Here is a 24,676-nt window from a genome sequence, read left to right on the forward strand (position 1 = left end):
GTCATTTGCAAGGCAAGGACCCTGCTTCTTGCTCTGGGTCCGAGTGGCCTCAAGCCCAGTGGGCAGGGCCTGTGGTGTGGATGGACTCGTCTGCAGTGAGTGAGGCAGCAGGCAGAGCTGGCAGGCTGTGTGGTCTTTAGTGGGTACCAGGGGACCTGGGAGGGCCTTGTGGGAGGTTGTCCACGGTGTGAGCCAGTTTGCCATCTGGGGTCCTGGAGTTCCCTCCCGCCCTTTGAGTTAAAAAGAGTCAGTCCTGGGCTGAGACTTAATTGCGCTAGTGCTGAGTGACCTTGTGTCAGGGGAAATCGGATGGGGCAAAGTGTTTTCTAATTAGCAGGACTCACTGACCTTTCCTTCACTGTCAGCGACTTCTCACAGGGAGGCAGAGCAAGCGGGGCTGGAGCCCCGCATCTCTCTAATGGAGCCTATGTCCAACAAGGAGGTGGATGGCTGGATTCAGGGCCCTGGGAGGACTTCATGTGGGAAGCAGACCTCAGGAAGGGCCCTTAGTGATGGTGTGGGCCAGGGTTCTCACCTCCTTAGTCTCCTGTCCTGTCCATCTCCGCAGCATCCTAGGCAAAAGAAGCGGAGAAACACTCAAGCCACTGGGGTGGTTAGGGCATACTGGTGGCAATTGTTTAAAACCTTAACTAAAACAAGGTTAAGCAAAAGGAGTTTACAGGCTCTCATAGATGGGAAGGATGTGGGAGGGTCACAGACTGAGAGGAACCAGGGCTGTGGCTGCTGGAAGGAGCCTCACCACCGCCAGTGTGTTTCCTCCCCGTCGTCAGCATCTCTGCTTCTCTCTGCACGCCAGCAGCTCTCTCTTAGGGCACGCAGACCTTTCCTCTGCAGGGGAACACGAGTGCCGGCAGCCCCGAGTTAGTGACTATCATAGAAACTCAGTGTATTTCTCTCTTGTTTATCATTCCGAGTCCTGAGTCACAGGCTTGTCCAGCACTCAAGACTTTTTCTTTTCTCTATTTTTTGAAACGGATTCTCGCTCTGTCCCCCAGGCTGGAGTGCAGTGGCCCGATTTTGGGTGCAAGCGATTCTCCTGCCTCAACCTCCGGAGTAGCTGGGACTACAGGTGTGCGCCACCACATCCAGCTAATTTTTGTATTTTTAGTAGAGACGGAGTTTCACTATGTTGGCCAGGCTGGTCTCGAACTCCTGACCTCCCGCCCGCCTCAGCCTCCCAAAGTGCTGGGATTACAGGCGTGAGCCACCACGCCTGGCCAAGATTTTTTCTTTTAAACCTGGCGTATGGAGATGCTCACTAGGCAGACAGAATCAGCCACCACAGCCCACTCCCTCAGCCAGTATTACTTTGACTAAGTTAGTGAGGAACCGGGCCCCAGATTAAGAAGCAGAACTCACACTGTCATCTGCTGTGTGCCTGGCTGGCTCATGCATACCTTGTCTATCTAATGCGGACCAAAGCCCTGTGGCACACCCTGCTGGTTACCCCCAGTGATTACCCTGGCACAGAGGAGGAAAGGGAGTCGTGGGAGGGAGAAGGACTTCCCTGGGAGGTCTCTGGGCTGGCAAGTTGGGTGACACAGGTCCGGTTGGCTGCAAGCCTGGGCTCTGCTGTTGTAATCATAAATGTGTGTGTGTGTACAGTTGTTTACAATGTCAGCATGGGTGTCCTTGTTTGTTAGAGATACATGCCACTGCTCCCATCATGAGGAAAATCCTAAGCCCTCCCCATGATTTTTGCCAGTTTCTGGGGACTCATGCTTCTGGCAGCCCATGTGTCCCCAACTCCTGTGTCCTTTAGGGACCTCTTTTGAGCCCTGCCTCTATTCTGGCAGAATTAGAGAAAATTCTTTAAAAAAAAATAAAGTTTAAATTCATTTAAAAAAATAATAAAAAATCTCACGGCACGAGTTTTGATGAGATTTGGGGCAAGGTGGGCCACAACCTTGGGTTGTATGGCCACCTCCCCCTCTTCTTCCCCTGTTGTCTCTGCAGCTCAGAAACCCCAATTTCCTGGCCTGTGTTATGTGGAGGAGCTGAGCTCACCCCCTACAGCTTCATCTCCGAACCTAGCAAGGATCCTGCCCAGATCAGGAGATCCTCCTTTTAATAGAAGTTATTTACACTCCTTAGAAAGCAGTGGGGGTAGAACGATTCTTTTTCCTGATGCAGAGATGTAAAACTGGGACATTGCTACACATAATATTTTAAACCTGTCTTCCCTCTTACCAACGAACACATCACCAGCACCATCTATGCCAATACATTTCTCAACATCAATTTCAGTGGCTGTATTACATTTTATCCTACGGATGTGCTCTCATTTATAATCTAAACCACTTTTATTGAACACATCAGTTATTCTGAAATTTTCAGTGTTATGATGGATGTTGCAGTAATTATTCTTATATATGCACAGAACCCCCAGAGGACATGACTACTGAAGGCTGTGCTGGCAGGATCACAGGTAAGGATCTAGCAAATTGTCCCAGCTTCATTGACTGAGCTTTCATCCTTGTTGCACTACTTTGAGCTGCCATTTTGATCATATAATAATGATTTAGTAGAGCTCTTTTTTGGTTCAACCCACCTGTTCTTGTATCAGAACTGAAATGTTTAATTTTATAAATTTGAATAGTGGCACAATATAGAGTTCACTATTCCTCAATATTTTCAAGGCTGTTTCTTATCTGTTCATTCTTTTGGTTAACTTGGGAATCATTTTATCAAGTCTCTCTACTTCCCAATTTCCTTTCACCTTTGGCTCGAAATGATATTCAATGTATACATTAATTTGAGTTACATTTTGCTGCATAATGCTTGAGTTACATTTTGAGTATTACGTGTTACTCATAATACATATTGAGTTACATTTTGCTGCATAATACATTATCCCCAAGTTTAACACCTTAAAGCAGCACATATATATCTCATACCCTTCTGAGGGTCAGGAATCTAGAAGCAGCTTAGCTGGGTGACTGTGGCTCCGGGTCTCTCATGAGGCTGCAGTGAAACTGTTGGCCAGGGCTGGAGGATCCCTTCCAACCTCACTCCATGACTGTTGGTGGGAGGCTTCAGTTCTCCACCTGGCTCTCACAATATAATTTCCCCCAGAGTGAGTTATCAGAGAGAGTGTGCAACCAGTAATCTATCTGTTAGAATATGTCACTTCTGTCATATTCGATTGGTCACTCAGACCAACCCTAATACATGCGAGAGTGACTATGCAAGGGTGTGAGTTCCAGGAGGAAAGCATCATTGGAACCATCTTGGAGACTGGCTAATACACAGATAAATGGCACATCTGACAATATGGCATCTTTCTGAGTGTCAGTGTGGTGTGTTCCTATATGAATTTAATGCTATTAAACTTAATTAAATTGTAGGTATGCTCTCAGTGAAGATTTTTACTTTTTACATTACAGGTTTCCACACTGTTAAATTCATTCCAAGTATTTCATACATGCTGTTCCTATTATGAATGGATCTTTTTTTTCACATGGCATTTTCTAAGTAGTTGTTGCATTCATATAGGAGATGCTATTGATTTTGACACCCATAATTTCTCAGTGGAGACAAGGCAGAAACTACTCCAGACTCTCACCTGCTGTTGCTGATCCTTACATGGTGGCTGTGCCAGGCTCAGCCGCGCTGAGATGACAGGGCTGTCTGGCCATCATTGGTCATATGGACTTCAGATTTGAAAGGATTTTATGTAGAAGCAGAGTGCCTGATAGGACTCTCCGGGACCCCCATTTCTGCCCTGCTTGGCTCCCACTGGCAAGGCTGGCTCAGTTCCTGTCACCTTCTCCTGGACTTTGGCCAGAGTCCACTGGCTGTTTCCCCTGCCTCCTGCTCTCCCAGTGCCCTCTCCACACCAGTGCCAGAGCTGCTTCTAAGAGATGCCTCAAAGCCCGCTTCCAGCTTAGGAACCCCAGGGAACATGGATGGTTTCTCCATTGCCACTTCCTAGCCTTCCTGGCATAGGCAGGTCTGGTTTGCCTGCAGGTCCCTCTCTGGGGGGGTCCCTGCTCCGTAGATGCTGAGCCTCCAGAAGTCCGTTCTTTTATATCACATTTGAAAACCTTTGAAATGCATTATAGTTGAGTCATATGAATTATGTAAGTATATCCTATTCATTGTATAAAACAACACAGAATTGTCTAAAGTGTCATTTTTCTCCGCATTCCAAGAAAAAGCTAAGAAGCAATGCTAAACAATTAGGCGTGTGATCTTCTGTATTTTTCCCTTTGTCTCCACAAAAGTAATCGGACATACAGAATTTTTTAAATGGATTACCCTGTGCACAGTATTCTGCCTGGCGTCTTTTCATTTTATCAACGGTGGCCCACTTCCCTCGACGAAACAGTCAACTTCATTGTGACAGGAGTAGAGGTCCATGCTGGGCAACCCACCCCCATGGAGGGACACTCAGGTAGTTTCCAGTCACTTGCACAACATTGTTGCGTGCGTGGGCCTCCCGGGCCCGGAAGAAACTGCGTTCGCGTGCAACATTAAACACCCTACATGGGCTGGTGAAAAATGAAAGCAAAATAAGACCAGTTGAAAGGCGGCAGAAAACCTGTGTGACTACTCCGTGGCTCCCCTGCCTGGTTTCCAGCCGCGGACTCTGCTCTTCGGCGCGACCCCTGCTCCTGGGGTCCTCTGGGGTCCTCCCGCACCCAGGCCGCGCACACCCAGGTTGCGAAGCCGAGTGCCTCCCCGTGCGGCCGCCAGGGAGCGCCCCAGGCCTGGCCGAGCCCCCCGCCCTCCACCCCGCCAGGCCCAGGAGAATTGACAGGCGGGCCCCGAAGCACGTCTTCCCGGAAACCGGACCTCACCCGCTCCCGGGCTGCCATCCGCGGCTGGGTGACGCTCACGTCCCCGCGATTCGGTGTCTCTTGGCCTCCTGCCCCACTGACCTGGGAGTGCCAGGGATCACCCCGCCCCCAGCGAGATCCCCTCTATCGCACAAAATGGGCGCTAGCGGGGGTCATTCTAGTCCGGCGGCCTCACCCTCCCGACGGTCCTCCAGGGTGGCACCATCACCGTTCTCGCCCGCCTCCAGCCGGCCCATTCCTGCTGCTCCCTACAGCGTTGTCCCTGCCCCGTGCCCTCTTGTGGTCGTAGGTATCTGGACGGCCTGGGAAAGATAAAAAGAAGCTGCCCGCAGGAGCCCAGACCCCGGGGGCCTTCCTCCCCTTGTCTCCTCTTTGGACTCGGGGGTCCCCCACCAGCCACGGCGAGGGGGAGAAAGAGAATAGCTGGGCAGAGGCTAGGGAAGACCCCTGGTCTCAGAAACTGAGGGGAGCCAGGACTCCCGGTGGGGGAGTCGGTGCAAGCCCTGAGGTGGGTGGATGGGAGTCCAGGGCCACAGCTCTGCAGCGGACAGGCGAGTCCTGTGGCGGCTCTAGGAAGGTCTGGGCACACTGGGACCAGCCAGCTGGACCTGGGTCGGGAGGGGTGGGGCATCTGACTCCACTCCTGTGACCTGGACATTGCCTAGCTGAGCAGGAGCTTTGACCCTATGGGCTTACAGCTCATCTGAATCTGCTTAGTCCATCTTCCTGTTGTGTTAACCTTGCAGAGGGGGAAGAATGCCAACTCTCCACCCCCCTTCCATCACTCTTGGGTACCTGATCCACCTTCCACCCTCATGGGCAAGGAAGGGGACAGGAAGGTCACCAATCCAACCAAGCCACAGTGCCAAATCCTGTTGGTTCGTTTGTTTTCCCCTGGTTGGGTTATGTTTTCAAACCATCAACAGATTCATAGTTGCTAGTGGATGTCAAATTTCAAAACGGGGGAGTCCCAATACAGTGACTTGTCCATTAGGAAGCCATAGGCAAGCCACTTACTTTCTCTGAGCTTCAATATCCTTGTCCCAATAAGAAGGCATCTGTGATTAGCTCTGAGCACATATTTAGGGTGAGCTTTCACCCTAAAGATCTCAGCAACGGCAGCTTCTACCCACCTTCACACACCAAAGAGAGGGTGGGTTCTCTCCCAGCAGAAGGCAACATCCCGCCATTCCAGTGTGCTTCTGATCAGGGCACAGAGAAGAGCCAGTTTCATCTTCTTTCTTTTTGGTCAACTCCAGGCATCTGCAACAAACAAGATTAACAACAACCATTAAAACTGGCCCCTGGAGGGTTTATCTGTCAGCCACTCATGGCTGCAGGATCTCATTATATATAGGCCAAAGGGAAAGGATGTCTGCTTCCTTTCTGTCCTGGAATTCCAAGATAAAATCCCCTCCAGTTGTCTCTACTGATTCCATTTTGTTTTCTTTCTTGGCTATAACACAGATAGGAGGAAAAATCTTTCCTCCCCCAAGGCAGAGTTTTAAACGCATCATCTCAGAATGCCAAATGTTCTGGAAAGGAAGAAAGTTGGCAGCGAAGGAACCCGCAGAGAGAGGGGCTGAGAGGGCTGAGGGGCCCAGCAGCTTCTGGCAGGCTCCTCTGGTCTGTGTTTGAAATTGGCTGAAAAGACATGGAATTTAGTAGGCAAGTCTGCCTCCTTCTCCTCCTCTTATCTGCAGAGGAGAGATCAGTTCCCAGCTGGCCGGGGCAGTGTCATTGATATAGCTGGTGTCATTGTTACCTTCCACTAACAGATCACTCGACACCTACGGGCCCAGGCAGGGCTGGGACTGGGCATTTCCTGGCTGAGCTGGAGGCTTGGGCCCTTCCCATTGTCTCAGAACCCCAGGTGATGCCAAGACATGGGCTCTGCTGGGATGCCGTGCTTGGTGACCCAGGAGAAGGACTAGATTGCTCCTGGTGGTTGCTCCCCCTTGCAGAGTCCCACCTGCCCCTTTGGGTCCTGTTGCCTGGCCTCTTTTGCTGTCCTGGGTAGAGGAGATGAGTTCGTCGCTGGCTGCAAGCTGAGGCCAACTGACAAAGCTGCACAGAGAAGGGGCACCGAGAGTGGCCCCGGATTGAGCAGTCTGTAGTGCAGAGCAGCCCCTCGGGCGTTCTGCCTGGCCCTGCTTCCCCTGCTGGCTGCCCTTCTGGTGCGTGCATCCCAGGTGGCATCATGCTGCAGCAGATCCTGCACGACATGTACATCGACCCTGAGCTCCTTGCCGAGCTCAGCGATGTGCAGAAGCACATCCTCTTCTACAAAATGCGGGAGGAGCAGCTGAGGCGCTGGAAGGAGCGGGAGACTTGGGAGGCCCTGGCCCAGGACGAGGGTCTCAGGCCTCCAAAGACCAAGCGAGGTACGTGGCTGGGAGTCACGGAGAGGTAGGCCACCAGTCCCCCAGGAGGTAGAAAAATTAGCAGGGCCAGGCTGTGCCCTTCTTCAAGATGGGCACTGGGGTGATGAGGGCTGGGGGCTTGAAACCCTTGTCTTGTGGGCATCAGGTCCCATGAGCCTGTGCTTTTGCCTTTTGGCCAGGACCTTAGGGCTTCGAGGCTGCTGCAGAGGCTGTCCAGCGGCCCTTATTGGAGTCAGGGAGTTGGGACTTGCTTTGTCTTGTTGTGGAAGACCCGAGTTCTGGGAAGACACCATTGAGACTTCAGATTGTGCTCCGACGTGGTTGGCAATGGTAGGGTGAACGAGGGCATATTTGTGACCCTTGCCATTGGTTCTGGGCCAGGGTGTGGTGTAGATATGCAGTTCCTCTCTCCTTGGCATGCGTGGCACACCAGTTCTTGGCTAGAGCCCCTTCTGTGGACTGCGCCTCTCCCTCCAGATCCTCTGGCAGGAGGATGCTGTGGGTTGTCTCTGGAGCCCCACTGGGCATCCGGAGAGAGGGCATCAGGGAACGTCCCACACAATGAATGACCATCCCCAAATGGTCGTAGCAACTGCAGATGAGAAGCAAGGGCCTAGCCTACATTTCAGGTGTTTTGTATGCAAAGTCATGTGCCAGTCAATCCTATGGACTGGTACACCTGTGGGTGAAGGAAATCATCCGGGACCCCTGGGCCAGAAACTGGCAGGCTGCTGAGGCTTGGCTTGGCACAGGACTCAATCCTGCCAGGGATGGTAGTTTCTGTGGATGCTGCATGCACTTTACAGTTTGCAAGGCTTATGTGCCTTCACCCTTTGAAGTTTTCAATCCAGGACAAAGTCCTGTTTCAGAGCTGAGCACACAGCTCCCTTGGTGATCTGGCTCTTCTCCATGCCAGGCTCACTGCTGGCCAGTCCCCACCAGGTGCCACAGGCCACACCCGCATCATCTGGACATGCTTGCTCTTGTCTCTGGTCTTCACATGAGTGGCTCTCACCGTTGGGAATGTCCTTCTGCCTTCATCCACCTGACAGACTCCATCAGGAGTGGCCCCCCTGCCCTGGAGTGTTCAGGGATGCTCCTGCATAGGGCAGTACTTGCTCCTCTGTGTCTGCCTGGCATGTAGGACCCATGCCTGCCCTGGCACTTGCCACCCTGTCATTGTCATTCCTCATCTGCTTGCCTGGCTCTCCGATGGGCTCAAAGGCACTGGTGTGTGAGGGCTTCCTCCACTCTATCTTGCTCCCCTGGGCCCAGCACAGAGCTGGCACATGGTGTTAAATCCTTGTTTTGAACAAGACACAGCAGGACCCTGCCGGGGAGGTTGGGGCAGAGCTGTGACTTGGCTGCAGGTGGCTGCTGCCAAAGCTGGGGCCTTCCGGGCTGGGCTGCGCTGGCAGCTGCATCACTAACTGGTGAAATGACAAGCCACCTTGCCAGCACCACCCGGCCTGAGCCCTGGGGACTCGTGATGCCTGCATGATGACTCTTCTGGGAGGGAGACAGATGCCTGACAATTTAACTGCAAAAATATTTATACAGAGATTTGTCACACATTGACATCTACATTTTCATGTATAAATTATACATTAAACTCATTTGAGTTTCTGGTGCAGAAGATCCTTTTTCTGGTAATTAATTTTCTGATTTATAAAGAATGGAAAAGCAGGAAAGCACGCCGAGGAATGTGTGTATCCCAGGTCAGGATCCCACTTGGATCCTGGCTCTTTGCTTCGGTCCTGCCTTTTGGAACTGTCTGGGCATGCCACTGGGGAGCCTGGGGGCTGGCCCTGCCCAGGAGCCGGAAGAGCTTTCGGCCGGAGGGTCCAGGATATACAGTATCTGCTTCATGTCCTGGGGTCGTGATGAAGGGTGGCAACAACCTGTGAGCTTTACGTTGACTGGGTGCCTACCCAGCCCTTGCTGCTCCCGTGTCCCTGCGGGGTGGCAGGGCAAGCTCCCTGATTTCATTGCAGATAAGGAAGGTGAGGCTCAGAGAAGTGATGCGCTACATCCAAGGTCATCCAGCTGCTACATCTCATGACTTGGATCTGGGGTCTGGTGACTGATTTTTTTTCCATTCATTCACTTCCGAACTCGGGACTCCAATTAAACAAGTGAGCTGTGCACACATTCACTTGTTCACTCATTAACCAATTCATTCACTTATCCAGCATTACTATGTGCTGATTTCAGTGAATGGGACAGTGCTTGTCCTGGAGACGGTGGGTAGATGGATCATAGGGAACACAGCCAACTCGAGTGCCAAGAGTGAGGCTTGGTGCAAAGCAGCCGTGCCGTGTCCCAGGGCGGGAATTGTGCGGGGACGGGCTCCACGGAGGAATCTTCTCTTCCTTCCCTTGATGTTGCCAGAGGACTCAGGAGGCTCTCCAGATGCTGGTGAGACCCCAGCCCCAGTTGATGTCCAGGCTCTTGAAACTGTCTTGAGAAAGAACTCGGGAATGAGTCAGAATGATAGGAAAGGCAAGAAACTGTTAGTGAGAAGCGAAAGTACACACTTGAGAGAGAAGTGCGGGCGTGCTCATGAGAACGTGTCACACCCAGCAGAGTCTGGGTTTCTAATTTTATGGGTGTTTCTTTAATTAGGGGATGGAACACTTATTAGGTGTTCTGGAAGAGGAGGAGATTTCAGGGAACCCCCTGGGTTACTGTTTCCTTTCTTCCTTCTTTGGGTTTGCCCAGAAGAGCCATGGACAAGTCACCCTGAGTGGGATTTCAGCTGTTTTTACTCTCTTCCTTTGGGTTTTCTGTTATCTTGTTGTTTCTTTGTCTTGTTCTTGTTTTAGCTGTTGTTTGGGTTTTTCCATGCTCCTGTGACCACCCAGTGCTATTCTTGTCTCATTGACAGGCATCCTCTTTCCTGGTCCCCTCCCCACACATTTTTTTTCTGAAGGAAGCACCTGCTGTAGCCCTGCTGAGCTGTTTGCTGGCCCCTTGGGATCCCTGAGCATGACGTGGGTTAGTCCTGGTCAGCCTAGATTGACACTGGGCCTCCTCCGGGCCATCGTCCCCAGTGCTCTAAAGCCTTCCCTCTCCCCTCTTTTCTGGGAACATTCCTCACTCCTGGCAAGCCTGGCTTTGCCATCCCTTGGGCTCAAGTATCACTCCCCATGTCCCTACAGACAGGCAGGCAGGACAAGGTGTGCCTTGTGCCTGAGAACCTCACAGCCCCGGAGTTGTGCCTGGTGAGGGTGCGAGTAAACACTGGTGATGTGAATCATTCTCGTTTACAGAACCTAGGAGGTTTTCTTGATTCTGAGATCCACATTTGGAACCCACAGAAGTAAGCTTGGGTGAAAGCTTAGAGGCAGACTGTGAAAGGTAGGAAGGAGAGGAGATGAGGGCACAGCTGGACACATCACTTCTCTGAGCACATGGCATTTCTTTTCTGTTTTCACTTTACGCTTTGGCAAGAACCCTCTGATGTTCTATGCTGTGGTGGATGGTGTGGACCCCTCAGCTTGGTAGGATTTTTAAATCTAACATCATGCTTATTGTGCTATCACGTTTCTGACAAAGTTCGTTGTCCAGTATATTGAGTATATTGAGACTCAGAGAAGGCATGTTATCACATTATGTCCCAGCAAGACTTCAGTCAAACCCCTCTAGCATGGCCACGACCTGTGCAAGCTCGTTCTCTCCTCATTCTCCTTGGCCACCACAGGAATGCACATCCTGTGTTAGGAATTATGAACTTCACAACCCTGTGGACTCCTCTCTGCTTACTCAGTCATCCCAGGTTCTCAGGGCCAGAGCTGGGTGTGACCAGGGGACACAGGACTGAGGACACATGTCCACACTACTGACCCAGGAAGCTTCCCTGTTTGGACCTGTCAGTTCTATCTTTTTTTTTTTTTTCAGACAGAATCTCACTCTATTGCTCAGGCTGAAGTGCAGTGGTGTGATCTCGGCTCACTGCTACTTCTGCCTCCCGGGTTCAAGCGATTCTCCTGTCTCAGCCTCCCAAGTAGCTGGGATTACAGGCGCCCACCACCACAACCAGCTAATTTTTGTATTTAATAGAGACATGGTTTCATCATGTTGGCCAGGCTGGTCTTGAACTCTTGACCTCAGGTAATCCGCCCTCCTCGGCCTCCCAAAATGCTGGGATTACAGGCACGAGCCACTGTGCCTGGCCCTGTCAGTTTTATCTTGATTGACAGTTTCTGCTACTGTTAAATTGGTTCCTCTATGACCGCCTCTCATCCTTCTGGATGCTTTTGCCTGGGAGCCAGACGTCTTTCCCTCCCTCTCTTCCCACTCTCCTGTTTGTGAATCAAGGCTGCACACTCAGGAAGCTGCTTCTTTCCTTTAGGTTTCCTACCAGGCAGCCAGCCTTCCTATGCCTGCTCACTGTCCTGCCCTCATTCCAGCCAGCAGAGTGCTCTGAGCCCAGTGGGGTTCCAGCCTCTACTGCCTCCATTCTCCACAGCTGGGCTCAGGATGTGCTCCCAGATGCAGCCCTGGCCTGGGGCCTAAGGGACTCACCCTCTTTAGCATCTTCTTTATTTCTCAGCATCAAGTTGAGAGGTGACAGCGTGCTGGCTGTCCTCACAGCCCTCTCTCGCTCTCAGTGCCTCCTCTGCCTGGGCTCCCACTTTGGCGGCACTTGAGGAGCCCTTCAGCCCGCCGCTGCACTGTGGGAGCCCCTTTCTGGGCTGGCCAAGGCCGGAGCCGGCTCCCTCAGCTTGCAGGGAGGTGTGGAGGGAGAGGCGCCAGCGGGAACCGGGGCCAGCGTGAGTTCCGGGGGGCGTGGGCTGGGCGGACCCTGCACTCGGAGCGGCCGGCCAGCCGGCTGGCCCCACCGGCCCGGGGCAGTGAGGGGCTTAGCACCTGGGCCAGCAGCTACTGTGCTCAATTTCTTACCGGGCCTTAGCTGCCTTCCCGCGGTGCAGGGCTCGGGACCTGCAGCCCTCCATGCCTAAGCCTACCCCCTGCCTCCATGGGCTCCTGTGCCGCCCGAGCTTCGCCGATGAGCGCCGCCCCCTGCTCCACGGCGCCCAGTCTCATCTACCACTCAAGGGCTGAGGAGTGCGGGCACACCGCGAGGGACTGGCAGGCAGCTCCACCTGCAGCCCCAGTGCGGGATCCACTGGGTGAAGCCAGCTGGGCTCCTGAGTCTGGTGGGGTTGTGGAGAACCTTTATGTCTAGCTAAGCGATTGTAAATACACCAATCGGCACTCTGTATCTAGCTCAAGGTTTGTAAACACACCAATCAGCACCCTGTGTCTAGCTCAGGGTTTGTGAATGCACCAATGGACACTCTGTATCTAGCTACGCTGGTGGGGACTTGGAGAACCTTTGTGTAGACATTCTGTATCTAGCTAATCTGGTGGGGATGTGGAGAACCTTTTTGTCTAGCTCAGGGATTGTAAATACACCAATCGGCACTCTGTATCTAGCTCAAGGTTTGTAAACACACCAATCAGCACCCTATGTCTAGCTCAAGATTTGTGAATGCACCAGTCGACACTCTGTATCTAGCTACTCTGGTGGGGACTTGGAGAACCTTTGTGTCCACACTCTGTATCTAGTTAATCTGGTGGGGATGTGGAGAACCTTTATGTCTAGCTCAGGGATTGTAAACACACCAATCAGCGCCCTGTCAAAACAGACCACTCGGCTCTACCAATCAGCAGGATGTGGGTGGGGCCAGATAAGAGAATAAAAGCAGGCTGCCCAAGCCAGGAGTGACAACCCACTCCCGTCCCCTTCCACACTGTGGAAGCTTTGTTCTTTTGCTCTTTGCAATAAATCTTGCTATTGCTCACTGTGGGTCCACACTGCCTTTATGAGCTGTAACAGTCACTGCGAAGGTCTGCAGCTTCACTCCTGAAGCCAGCGAGACCGCGAGCCCACGGGGAAGAATGAACAACTCCAGAGGCGCCGCCTTAAGAGCTGTAACAGTCACCACAAAGGTCCGCAGCTTCACTCCTGAGCCAGCGAGACCACGAACCCACCAGAAGGAAGAAACTCCGAACACATCTGAACATCAGAAGGAACAAACTCCGGATACACCGCTTTTAAGAGCTGTAACACTCACCGCGAGGGTCCGTGGCTTCATTCTTGAAGTCAGTGAGACCAAGAACCCACCAATTCCAGACACAAAGTCACTCCCACTGCCCTCATGGAAACTGTATGACACCATCCTTTTCACTAGGCATCTGGCTTCCCTGTTTCCTGGGCCCGTCCAGTAGCCACGTCAACCTTGCCTGCTGGGCTTGGGCCCTCTTGGCTTCCGTGTGTCCTCTTTCCAGGCATGGATGTCCTGACCTTGCATGCCAGCCCTGCCTGGACCCCTGCACGGAGCCCTGCACCTGCCTGCAGACATTCCCATGGTGGCCCTGATCTCAGTGCAGTCCCTGCCCACCCTACCTCAAGCTCATCCCTACAATTCCTTCCCACAGCAGCTGCAGACCTTTGGACACACGAGTTAGCTCACGTATCCCCCTGCCTCGATGGTTTTCATGGCACTCATGAAAGGCACAGGCCTTTGCTGGCACCTGCCCACCTCTTCAAGCTAATTTCCACCATGTGCATCCCTCTGCATGGAATGCCCTTTCCCCAGATCCTCATGAGGCTCTTCTGGGTCATCATTCATCTCTCGGTTGAATGCAGAGTTCTTCACTGGTCACCCACTCGCAATGAGCCCCATCCCAATCTCTCTCTTTCAAAACCTGCCTACTTTTCTTCCTAGCACTTAGCATGTCTGCAAGTATATTTTTAAAAATTATGGTAAAATACACATAACATGAAATTTACCATTTTATCCATTTAAAGTGTGTAATTCAGTGACATTTAGTACATTCAAAATGTTGTCCAACTATCACCACTGTCTAGTTCCAGAACATTTTTCTCACTTCAAAAACAAACCTCGTAGCCATGAATGGTCACTCCCTAGCCCCTCCTGTGCTCAGGACCTGGCCACCACTGATCTGCTTTCTGTCTCCGCGAATTTGCCTCTTCCTCCTCTTTCTTCTCCTTCTCTCTCTTCCTCTTCTTCCTTTCCTCCTCCTTCTCCTTCTTTTGCTTCTCCTCCTCCTCTCCTCTTTCTCTTACTTTCTGTCCTCTTTCTTCTTCTCCTTTCTCTCCTCCTCTGCCTTTTCTTCTCCTTTTTCTCCTCCCTCTCTTCTCCCTTTTCTTCTTCTTCTTCCTCTCCTCCTTTCTTTTCTCCTCCTCTTCTCCCCTTTCGTCTACTTCCTCTCCTCTTGCTCCATGTATCTGTTTGCTTGTTTACGGTCCATCTCTTCCATTAGCCTAAAAGTGCCATGAGTCCATGGATGTTGCTTGCATTGTTACAGTTTCTATCCCAGCATCGAGAACAAGGTCTGGGGCAGAGATGGGGTGTGCATGGGTGAGTAGCGGCTAAGGTGCTTAAATGTGTGCTGTGACAGAGGGGTTTGACTGGGGACACAGATGCTAAGGGATTGCTTTTTTGAGTGAAAGGCTGTGTGCTGCACAATGTGACCTCTCCACCCCACTACACATAAAAAATCCTCACTAAAAGTATAGAAATCAGAATATATGTGTGCTTTGGGATTTGTTGTAGAGGCTGATATACAATAATATATGTATAAGCAATGATAAATCTGTCACCTTTTCACTTTTACTTACAACTCATTTCATTTTCTTATTTTCTCTCCTTTCTCTCTCTTTCTTTCTTTCTCTTTCTTTCTTTCTTTCTTTTTCTCTCTTTCTTTTTTTTTTTTTAGACAAGGTCTTGCTCTGTCATCTAGGCTGCAGTGCAGTGGTGCAATCTCAGCTCACTGCAACCTCTGCCTCCCAGGTTCAAGTGATCCTCGCACCTCAGCCTCCTGAGTAGCTGGGACTACAGGCGTGTGCCACCATGCACGGCTAATTTTTGTGTTTTTTGTAGAGACAGGGTCTCAGCATGTTGCCTAGACTGCTCTCAAACTTCTGGGCTCAAGCAATCCACCAGCCTTGGCCTCCTAAAGTGCTGGGATTATAGGTGTGAGCCACTGCGCTGGCCACTCATTCAATTTACATTTCTTGTTTTAGGATTTGAACTTGGGTTTTAGCCTGACCAATGCTACTTTTTTTCTTTGCATTTACTTGGTGTATATTTGCCTGTATCTCCCACCACAGCCTTTTGATGCCATTTTGTTTTAAGAGACTGTCTTGGAAAATGTATATTAAATAGCATATGGTTTTTGTTTTTTTTTTTTTTTTGATACGGAGTCTCACTCTTTTGCCCAGGCCGGACTGCAGTGGCACTATCTTGGCTCACTGCAAGCTCCACCTCCTGGGTTCATGCCATTCTCCTGCCTCAGCCTCCCGAGTAGCTGGACCTACAGGCACCCACCACCGCGCCCGGCTAATTTTTTTTGTATTTTTAGTAGAGACGGGGTTTCACCGTGTTAGTCAGGATGGTCTCAATCTCCTGACCTCATGATCCGTCCGCCTCGGCCTCCCAACGTGCTGGGATTACAGGCGTGAGCCACCGCGCCCAGCCAGCATATGGTATTTTAAAACTTACTTTCATAAATGCATTCAAGCTAATTATCTTTATCAGGAATGAAACATGATCTACTGAAGATAAGAAACATAAGCCTATTTTTATATTCTTCCCCATGATTTTGTTGGTGTAATCAAGGATGGTAACCTCAGATTTTAGTTGATTTTGTTTATATATTTCATCTCTCAAGATTTATTTTTTATGTTCATAGTAGAGGTTTTATAATGAAATCCCAATAACAATAGTTGCTTGCATGTTAACTCCACTTTGTCTGGTTTCATTGCTCCCTATATGTTTTCCCTCTGAGGGGCAGTGATAAATGCTTTATTTCCCCTTTGCCCCACTGTACAAGTGATTTGTCCAATCAAGCAGCGCACCCCTCACTGTTGGGATTCTTAGCACATTACACTGAAGTCACTAAACATCATGGGAAATTCTTGCTTAAAGCTGCCTTGCGCCCCATCCCTAGTCTTGCTGTCATAATATGTTCTTGGGACACCATTGATTTTGGCATGCTGATTTTCCTCAACCTCCTTCTTCAGTGTTTTCTGTTAGTTCCAACAGCTTTTTGGTTGATTCCCTTGGACTATCTAGGGAGCCATGCTGCACAGGAACACTGGGAAGTCAGGGGAGCAGATGCCCCGGATATCTGGACCATAGCTCTTTGTAGCTGTTGTTCACAACCCCTTTCCTGGACACTGGGGACAGTGATTCCAGGACAGTGCTGGGAGCGGGAGGGAGGGGTTAGGGAGGTGACTGACAGAATCTCCTCCCTGGTGTCTCTTCGTGATGTTTATTTACCATTAGTGCCCCATTTCTTTTGTTAAGAAAACACTTCCTGTCACCATGTAAATATTCAAGGAACAATTCTCTGGAGGAAATACTTGATCACATGTGTATAAGGAGAGAAAATGAGGTGTCTAGGGGTGAGGGACAGTGTCCAGAGCCCTATGGAGGACACTAGTTATTTCCAGGAAGACAAGAAGTAAGAAGCCTCTTGTGCCATGAGAGTTGGAAAGTTGGGGCTGAGTGTGGGTCTGAGGGACCAGTTAAGGCAGCTGGTGATGAATGAGATATTGCCAGCTTCTGAAGGGGAGCCCCAAAATCAAACAAGAAGAAAATCATTAGAAGTGGATTTATGGTGACACAGGGCTGTCCACCTGACCCCAGAGAGATGTCCTATCACCTGTCACCTGTAGGTAGGTACCCCTTGAAGCTCTGGTAGGTATTTGGAAGGCAAGCAGACCCTGACACTCTTCCAGACTTCCCACCCAAGGGATGCTCCCTTAGCTCATTTTCTGAGGGATTCTAAGGTGGGAAATAGTGTCATAGATCATTTTTCTTTCTTCTTAGACAGAGTCTCACTCTGTTGCCCAGGCTGGAGTGCACTGATGTGATCTCAGCTCACTGCAACCTCCGCCTCCTAGTTTCAAGCGATTCTCCTGCCTCAGCCTCCTGAGTAGCTGGGATTAAGGTGCACGCCACCATGCCCAGCTAATATTTGTATTTTTAGCAGAGATGGGGTTTCACTATGTTGCCCAGGCTGGTCTCAAACTCCTGACCTCACATAATCCGCCCACCTCGGCCTCCCAAAGTGCTGGGATTACAGGTGTGAGCCACCGTGTCCAGCCTCATTTTTCCACCCTTGGGTGGGCTTGATGTTATTTTCAAAATGCCTATGGCATGGTGGATGGATCCAGGCCAACTCAATTTCATCCTGATTCCACTGGGGTGGCTTTGGAAAGTCACCCATGCAATGAGAATAACAACTCTTTCCCAACAGTTTTTGGAAGAATTAAAAATGCTTCTTCAACAAGGGGGACAGCTTCTGCCACCATGCAGGTACCTAAGAGCCAGGTCATGCTCGTCTCCTTCCTTTCTTGGTTCTGCTGGCAGATCCCCTTGGAATTAGTCTGGGCCTCTTCCTGAGTGCTCCATCGCTAGCCCTAGTCTATGGGACCAGCCACATCACTGTCTAGCCAACCTCAGTTTTTCTGGAGTCTCAGCAATGTGGGGTGACTTAGGGAGCGAGGGCTTTCCTGTGTGTCTCAGATCATCAACCCTTGTGTAGTTTACACATTTACTTTTACTTTTTAGGATATATTGGAGGAAATTCAGTTTTTCCAATGAAGGTTCACTCTTGATTCTTGGGATGCTGATAAGCTTTTCAGATGAATGATGTAAAGATGAGGCATCATGGTGGGTGCAGGAAGAGCACACAGAGAATTGCTGTGATCTGCTGGTAGCTGTCGGCACAGCCTGTGGCCTGGGACTCCCTGATTGTGATTGTGTGGCTAAACGTAGGGCTCCCTCCTGAGCCAGGCAGTGGAACAAAGGCTAGGGATCTCCGAGAGCTGTGATGGGACTTGATTGTGTGTGTGTGTGTGTGTGTGTGTGTGTGTGTGTGTGTGTGTGAGTTTGGCATGTGTTCTGCTGGCGTTTGGGGCATGGAGAGAGAGCTGGGGCCAGACCTTTCTGTTCCTTCTGCCTGGACCTTGAGATCTGGTATGGCCCTGCCGTGCAGTGGGTGCTTCACCCAGGTTTGTGGCCTTGACATTGATGGGGCCTCACTTTCTGGCTCCCAGCCTCCTGTTCTGCCTCCATACAGCAGCCAGAAAGGTGAGACAGCTGTGCAGATGAGTGAGCTCCTCAGGGGTGTAGTCTGAGCATCTCCCCTGGAGCTCAGACCCTTCATCTGTAATGGGCACGGTCTTTACTGAAACCACCTCCCTCCAGGGGAGGTTGTGGGGATTAAGTGAGCCATGTGCAAAGTGCCTGAAGTCCACCCGGCGTGCACAGCAACTGCCGAGGGCTTCTGGTTCCTTTGCAGCCTGCCACCTCGCTCTTGTTTCCTTCCTGCCTTCCTCAGGCCCAGCAGTGAGGTTCTTATTGAGGCAGCTCCACCTGCAAAGGCCACCAGGGCCCACTGCTCCCCATCTTTAGCACCAGTGCTTTCCGAAGCTGCACAACCTCGACTTACCAGGTGGGCAGTGAGAGGAGCCAGAGCAGAGGCTGCTGTGAGCAGGCATGGGGTCACCCACAGTCACCGGTGCTGATGGCACTTGGTACCTGGCAGGCATGGGCATCCCCAGCAGTGAGGGTGGTTTTTGTGGCTGTGGAGAAAGATTAATATTTAATTAATTTAATTAATTAATAATTAATAATTAATTGTCAGCTTTGAGTAATCTGTGTCCACAAGGAAAGAACTTGCAGCCTTAGTCAGCTAAGGGCTTTTGGTGGGGAGCGGGGGGTGGGGGAAAGGGGTCCCTGGAAGCTAAGGAGGATGGGTCGGATGGCAGAGCAAGAAGTAAAGGCAGCTGCATTCTATAATATGAAGGAGAACTCCTCCAGATGGAGGGCCTGTCAGGCCTGTGCTAGGCCCTTTAAGGGCCTCAGCTTATCTGACCCCTCAGTGACCTGGAAGATGCACCCCTATGCATTTCATAAAATCTAAGAGTGCTTGATTGAAAGACACATCATTGTCTGGGCACAGTGGCTCACACCTGTAATCCCAGCACTTTGGGAGGCTGAGGCGGGCAGATCACGAGGTCAGGAGATTGAGACCATCCTGGCTAACATGGTGAAACCCCATCTCTACTAAAAGTACAAAAAACTAGCCGGGCATGGTGGCAGGCGCCTATAGTCCCAGCTACTCGGGAGGCTGAGGCAGGAGAATGGCGTGAACCCAGGAGGTGGAGCTTGCAGTGAGCCCAGATCGCGCCACTGCACTCCGGCCTGGGTGACAGAGTGAGATTCCGTCGCAAAAAAAAAAGAGAAAGACACATCATTATTTTATGTCCTACTAAGAAAGCTGTAAATTAAACTATGATACATCAATGGTTGTAAGTACATCCTGATTGAAGAAATGTTAAAATAGGTGTCTTTGAATCAATGAATAAGGTATTATTTCCATTTTAGTTGAGCAAGTGGAATCTCAGAGAGGTTTAGCAACCTGCTCTAAAAAACAAGTAGGAGTTGGAATTAGAATCTGATCCTAGGCCTGTTCTTCCTGCCACAACATAGGAAGCTTCCTCCACACTGTTTCTGCCATGATGAAAAAGATATATTGCAGGTGGTTAAAGATCAACACAAAAAAAGGAGAAACAAAATTATCAAAGTAATAAAATATTAGACTCTGTTGGGGGAGAGTGAAGCCTTTCTTAGAATAAAGCACAACAAGGAAAAGAAAAAGAAAAAGAAACATGACTTGATTTTTATTTTATTTTATTTTATTTTATTTTATTTTATTTTATTTTTTTTGAGACGGAGTCTCACTCTGTCGCCCAGGCTGGAGTGTAGTGGCGCGATTTCGGCTCACTGCAAGCTCCACCTCCCGGGCTCACGCCATTCTCCTGCCTCAGCCTCCTGAGTAGCTGGGACTACAGGCGCCCACCACCATGCCCGGCTAATATTTTTTGTATTTTTAGTAGAGATGGGGTTTCACCATGTTAGCCAGGATGGTCTCGATCTCCTGACCTCGTGATCTGCCTGCCTCGGCCTCCCAAAGTGCTGGGATTACAGATGTGAGCCACCGCACCTGGCCAACATGACTTGATTTTTAAAAATCTTAATAAAAGATGCCAAACTTAAAAAAAGAATGAAACTGGATTTAAATAGAAAAATATTTGCAACATATATAACAGGCAAAGGATTAGTATCCAGAAAATATAATGAAGTGCTCCAAATCAACTAGCAAAAGACAAACAACCAATAGAAAAATGAAGGAAAAAAAATGAACAAGCAATTGCAGGAGGGAAATTTCAAATCACAATGAAGATGCGAAAATACATTCAACTTCACTAATAAACCACCTCCACTCAAATTAAAGCAATCAGATTAGCAAGAGTTAGGAGAGTCTAAGAGTAGCCATGTTAATGAGGACCCAGGGAAAGAGATTCTCTCCCACACTACAAAGGGTGAGACACACAGCGGGACTGAGTGCCTGTCCCTTTCCAATGCTTCTGCAGGTTCCCGAAGAGCTTGGGCAGATAGGGATGGGGTGGTGGTGTCTTAGTCCAGGCTGCTATAAGAAATTATCACACACTGAGTAGTTTAAACAACAAACATTTCTCACAGCCCTGGACTCTGGATATCTGAGGTCAGGGAGCCAGCATGGTCAGGGGTCTGATGAGAGCCCTCTTCCTGGATGCCGATGGCTGACTTCTCCTGTATCCTTACATGGTGGAAAGAAAGTGTGCTAGCTCTCTGGCCTCTTCTTATAAAGGCACTAATCCCATTCATGAAAGTTCCATTTTGTTGACCTAATTACCTCTTGCCCTAATTACCTTCCAAAGGCCATACCTCCTAATACCATTACATTGGGACTAGGGTTTCAATGTATGAATTGCAGGGGTACACAAACATTCAGAATTTCAGACCATTGTTAGAGAACAGAGGCTCATGCCCAGGGTCACACAGCTGGTCAGTGATCCGTGGACCAGCAGGGAGCCTGAGTTTCGGTGCAGTTTCCCTTTCCTTCCCTTCTCCCAGCTGCTGCCAAAAGCCCAGGGACTGTTTGAACAGGACTGACTTTTGCTCCACTTTGCCTGGAGGGAGGTGCCTCTCCTGCACTGTTTCAGGGCTCCAGCTGGTGGATGCTGACCTGAGCTGCCCTAGCTTCCTGTCTCTCCCCTGGGATTGTTTTCCGTCCCCTCATTTCAGGATGCTAACGCTGTCCCCTCCCTGCTTCCCCATCTCTGCACCTCCCTGCTTCCACTTCCAGCCTGGAGGACAGCAGGGGCAGCTCCTGAGAAAGGCCACCAGCTGCTTATCTCGGCACTCCCTGTAACCCAATCCCAGCTCTCACTCCAGCTCGGAGGAGCTGGGTGGAAGTAGCAGGTTGTAGGCATCTACCTGTCCCTCTGCTATCTCTCCGAGTGGCTAGCATTACTGCTTTCGAGGTTTTTCTCACCTAAGAATCAGCAAAGCTTCCTATGGTTTTCCCATTTGGAAACAGATTTTGCCTTAGATGTTGGGGTCTAAATACTTTGGGTTCATTTTCATGTGTATTTACCCCATGTCGTGTTAGAATTACATAACCCTAGGCTTTAGGCATTTCTTTCTTTCTCCCTCTCTCTTTCTTTCTTTCTCTCTCTCTCACTCTCTCTCTCTTTCTTTCTTAGAGACGGAGTTTTGCTCTTGCTGCCCAGGCTGGAGTACAATGGCACGATCTTGGCTCACTGCAACCTCCACCTCCCAGATTCCAGTGATTCTCCTGCTTCAGCCTCCCGAGTAGCTGGGATTACAGGTGCCCACCACCACACCTGGCTAATTTTTTGTATTTTTTAGTAGAGATGGGGTTTCACTATGTTGGCCAGGCTGGTCTTGAACTCCTGACCTTAGGTGATCCACCCACCATGGCCTCCCAAAGTGTTGGGATTACAGGTGTGAGCCACCATGCCTGGCTGGCTTCATTTATTTCTATCCTAGTATTTCACTGGTGTGCTTTTTTTCTGGGCACCATGGTGGGGTTCTCACCCTCAAAACTGTGAGATGCTAAAGATTTAGGATGTCCTGTCCCTTGTCCCCAGGACATGTGCAGCTCCCTCATTTTACAGATTAAGTGATTTTGATCCCAGAGATTTTAAGGAACAGGACTGACAGCAGGGTCTGGGCTCCTCACTGGCACATTGATTCTGCTGTGTCTCTGTATTGAACAAATTGCAGACAGGGAAGTAGGGGTTGGAGGTGGGGCGTTGTGGATTTCCCAATGACAGTTACACCAAGTCCGGCTACACGTGGGGCATCATGGCCCCGGTGGGAGCTGTTCTTGGGTTTGTTCTTGTTCTAGCAAGAGAGGGTCCAGGCTTCATAGGAGGTGTGTCCTTGAGCTGGGGTAGAGGGGGCGCCATTTCACAGTTACAAGGTTGGAGGGAGTGATGGTGGTGGCTTAGCGTGACCAGCCCCATGTCTATGTTGCTCATACACAGCAAAGGCAGTGCTGAATACAATATCAAACAGCCTGGCTCTATTGGCAGCAGCCCCTGTGCCCACAGAGTGCTGGACTTTTGCCTCCTTTATGCCAGAGGCATGTATGACAGTAAGAGTGTCTGGGTTCCAATTTTGGCTACCCACTTTCTAACTGTGGCTGTTTCCCACTTATTAATTTGGCTTTGGTAAGATACTCATGAGTCTCTGAGCCTAAGTTTCCTCTTACCTAAACTGGAGATGATGATAATAAGTTCTGCATCCCAGATTTGTGAGGAAGACGAAATGATGGTCCCAGTGAAGCAAAGTATGTTGTAAGTACTTGATAAACATTAGCAGAGCACATTCCTCCTGTGCTTAGTGGAGTTCTAGAAGAACTTTTCCGGAAGACTGAAGTTCCAGAAGATTAAAGTTTACAGCTTAGAACAAAAGGCATCTGTGTTAAGAGAACACATCGCTGTTGGGGCAGCCGCTTCCTCGCAGGATTCTCTGAGAGGGGCCGTATCCTCAGCATGGGTCCTGCCTTTAGGAGCTGGTGCTGTAGGCACAGAGGGGGACGTCTGCACTGTATCTTGTGGTCCATAGTGTCTCCTGGTTTCTTACTGTTCTGAAGTTCTGATTCAATCTCTTTATAACCAGCTAGCATTACCAAATGTGTCAGTTCAGTTTCTCCAGAGAAACAGAACCAATTGGATGTACGTGTGTGTGTGTGCTTACATAATTATTTTAGTTTGTTTTAAGGAATTGGTTCATGTGATTGTGGGAGCTTGTCAAGTCTGAAATCTGTAGGACAGCCCAGCAAGGTGGAAACTCAAGCAGGATTTCTATGTTACAGTCTTGAGGCAGAATTTCATCTTGGGGAAATCTCCATTTTTTTGCTCTTAAGGCTTTTAACTGCTTGGGTGAGGCTTACCCACATGTGGAAGGTAATCTGCTTTATCTAAAGTCAACTGATTGAAAATGCTAATAACATCCATAAAATGGCCGGGTGCGGTGGCTTACGCCTGTAATCTCAGCACTTTGGGAGGCCGAGGCGGGTGGATCACAAGGTCAGGAGATCAAGACTATCCTGGCTAACACGGTGAAACCCCGTCTCTACTAAAAATACAAAAAATTAGCCGGGCGTAGTGGTGGGCACCTGTAGTCCCAGCTACTCAGGAGGCTGAGGCAGGAGAATGGCGTGAACCCAGGAGGCGGAGGTTGCAGTGAGCCGAGATTGCGCCACTGCACTCCAGCCTGGGCGACAAGGCGAGTCTCAAAAAAAATCCATAAAATAACTTTACAGTAAAACCTAAGCAACTAGGCACTATAACCTACTTAAGTTGACATAAAATTCACCATCACAGCATGTAATTAATTCCACTCACATGTAGCAAGGACCTACTGTGTGCAGTGTGCTTCTGCTATGAGAGATGCCAGGGTTTTGCTCATCAGACTCCTACAATATAGCTGGGTGGCCAGGCTTTTCAATAAGGACATCCTTTAGGAGGATTCTTCCAAATCATCTCCAAGAGAACAAGAACAGCAAGTACGGTCTAGAACCAGGAAGCTGTCTGCAGCCAGAGTTGTTTCTCTCCCCACCTACTGTTCACATTTCTCTCCCTGCCTACTGTTCACATTTCTCTCTGTGCACTTGCTTCTGCAGACCAGGTTCCAATGCTGTCCATCTGCAAACACTGCCCCCTAATGCTGTCCAGGGTCTGAATCCATGTGGCCTTCCATTTCCAAGATCCATTATTGTCTTTAAACTGAGAGGCTTCATGCCTCTCAGTTTGAATTCCATTCAGTGGGAGTCTGATTGGTCTAGCTCTGGTGCATACCTGTGAGTAAAGAAGCTGAGGTCATGGAGGAGGAGGGGTTGCTGCTGCTTTTCCGTTGAATGTCGTGGGGAAATTGCTAATATCTCTGCTGTGAACCATTTTGTCCTAGTCGGCCTGAAGCTTTCCTAGTTTTAAAACTGAAAGTCCTGCATCTGAGGAAGGCCCTCAGTTCCAAGCAAACTGGTACTATTGGTCACCCTACCTCT

General features: G+C 49.9%; 1 protein-coding gene and 2 long non-coding RNA genes across 4 annotated transcripts in view; 2 read left to right on the forward strand and 1 right to left on the reverse strand.

Moving 5' to 3' along the window:
- Nucleotides 1-501: 501 nt before the first annotated feature.
- Nucleotides 502-5,404, reverse strand: LOC134807186 (uncharacterized). The gene is made up of 4 exons (XR_010146973.1): nt 4,999-5,404; nt 4,282-4,514; nt 761-849; nt 502-572 (listed from the first exon to the last, which is right to left on the reverse strand). It is a non-coding gene; the product is annotated as an uncharacterized LOC134807186 (long non-coding RNA).
- On the forward strand, nt 2,361-4,277 carry LOC134807187 (uncharacterized). The gene is made up of 2 exons (XR_010146974.1): nt 2,361-2,449; nt 3,408-4,277. It is a non-coding gene; the product is annotated as an uncharacterized LOC134807187 (long non-coding RNA).
- Nucleotides 5,405-6,920: 1,516 nt separating the features above from the next.
- SH2D4B (SH2 domain containing 4B) overlaps nt 6,921-24,676 on the forward strand; it is a 107,225-nt gene continuing 89,469 nt past the window's right edge. For both annotated transcript variants that reach the window (XM_054659754.2, XM_001153936.7), the window contains exon 1: nt 6,921-7,207. In XM_054659754.2, coding sequence (XP_054515729.2) covers nt 7,024-7,207 — 184 coding nt within the window. In that variant the 5' untranslated portion in view covers nt 6,921-7,023. The remainder of the gene's footprint in view (nt 7,208-24,676) is intronic.

Source organism: Pan troglodytes, chromosome 8 (assembly GCF_028858775.2).
Source record: "Pan troglodytes isolate AG18354 chromosome 8, NHGRI_mPanTro3-v2.0_pri, whole genome shotgun sequence".
Lineage (NCBI taxonomy): Eukaryota > Metazoa > Chordata > Mammalia > Primates > Hominidae > Pan > Pan troglodytes.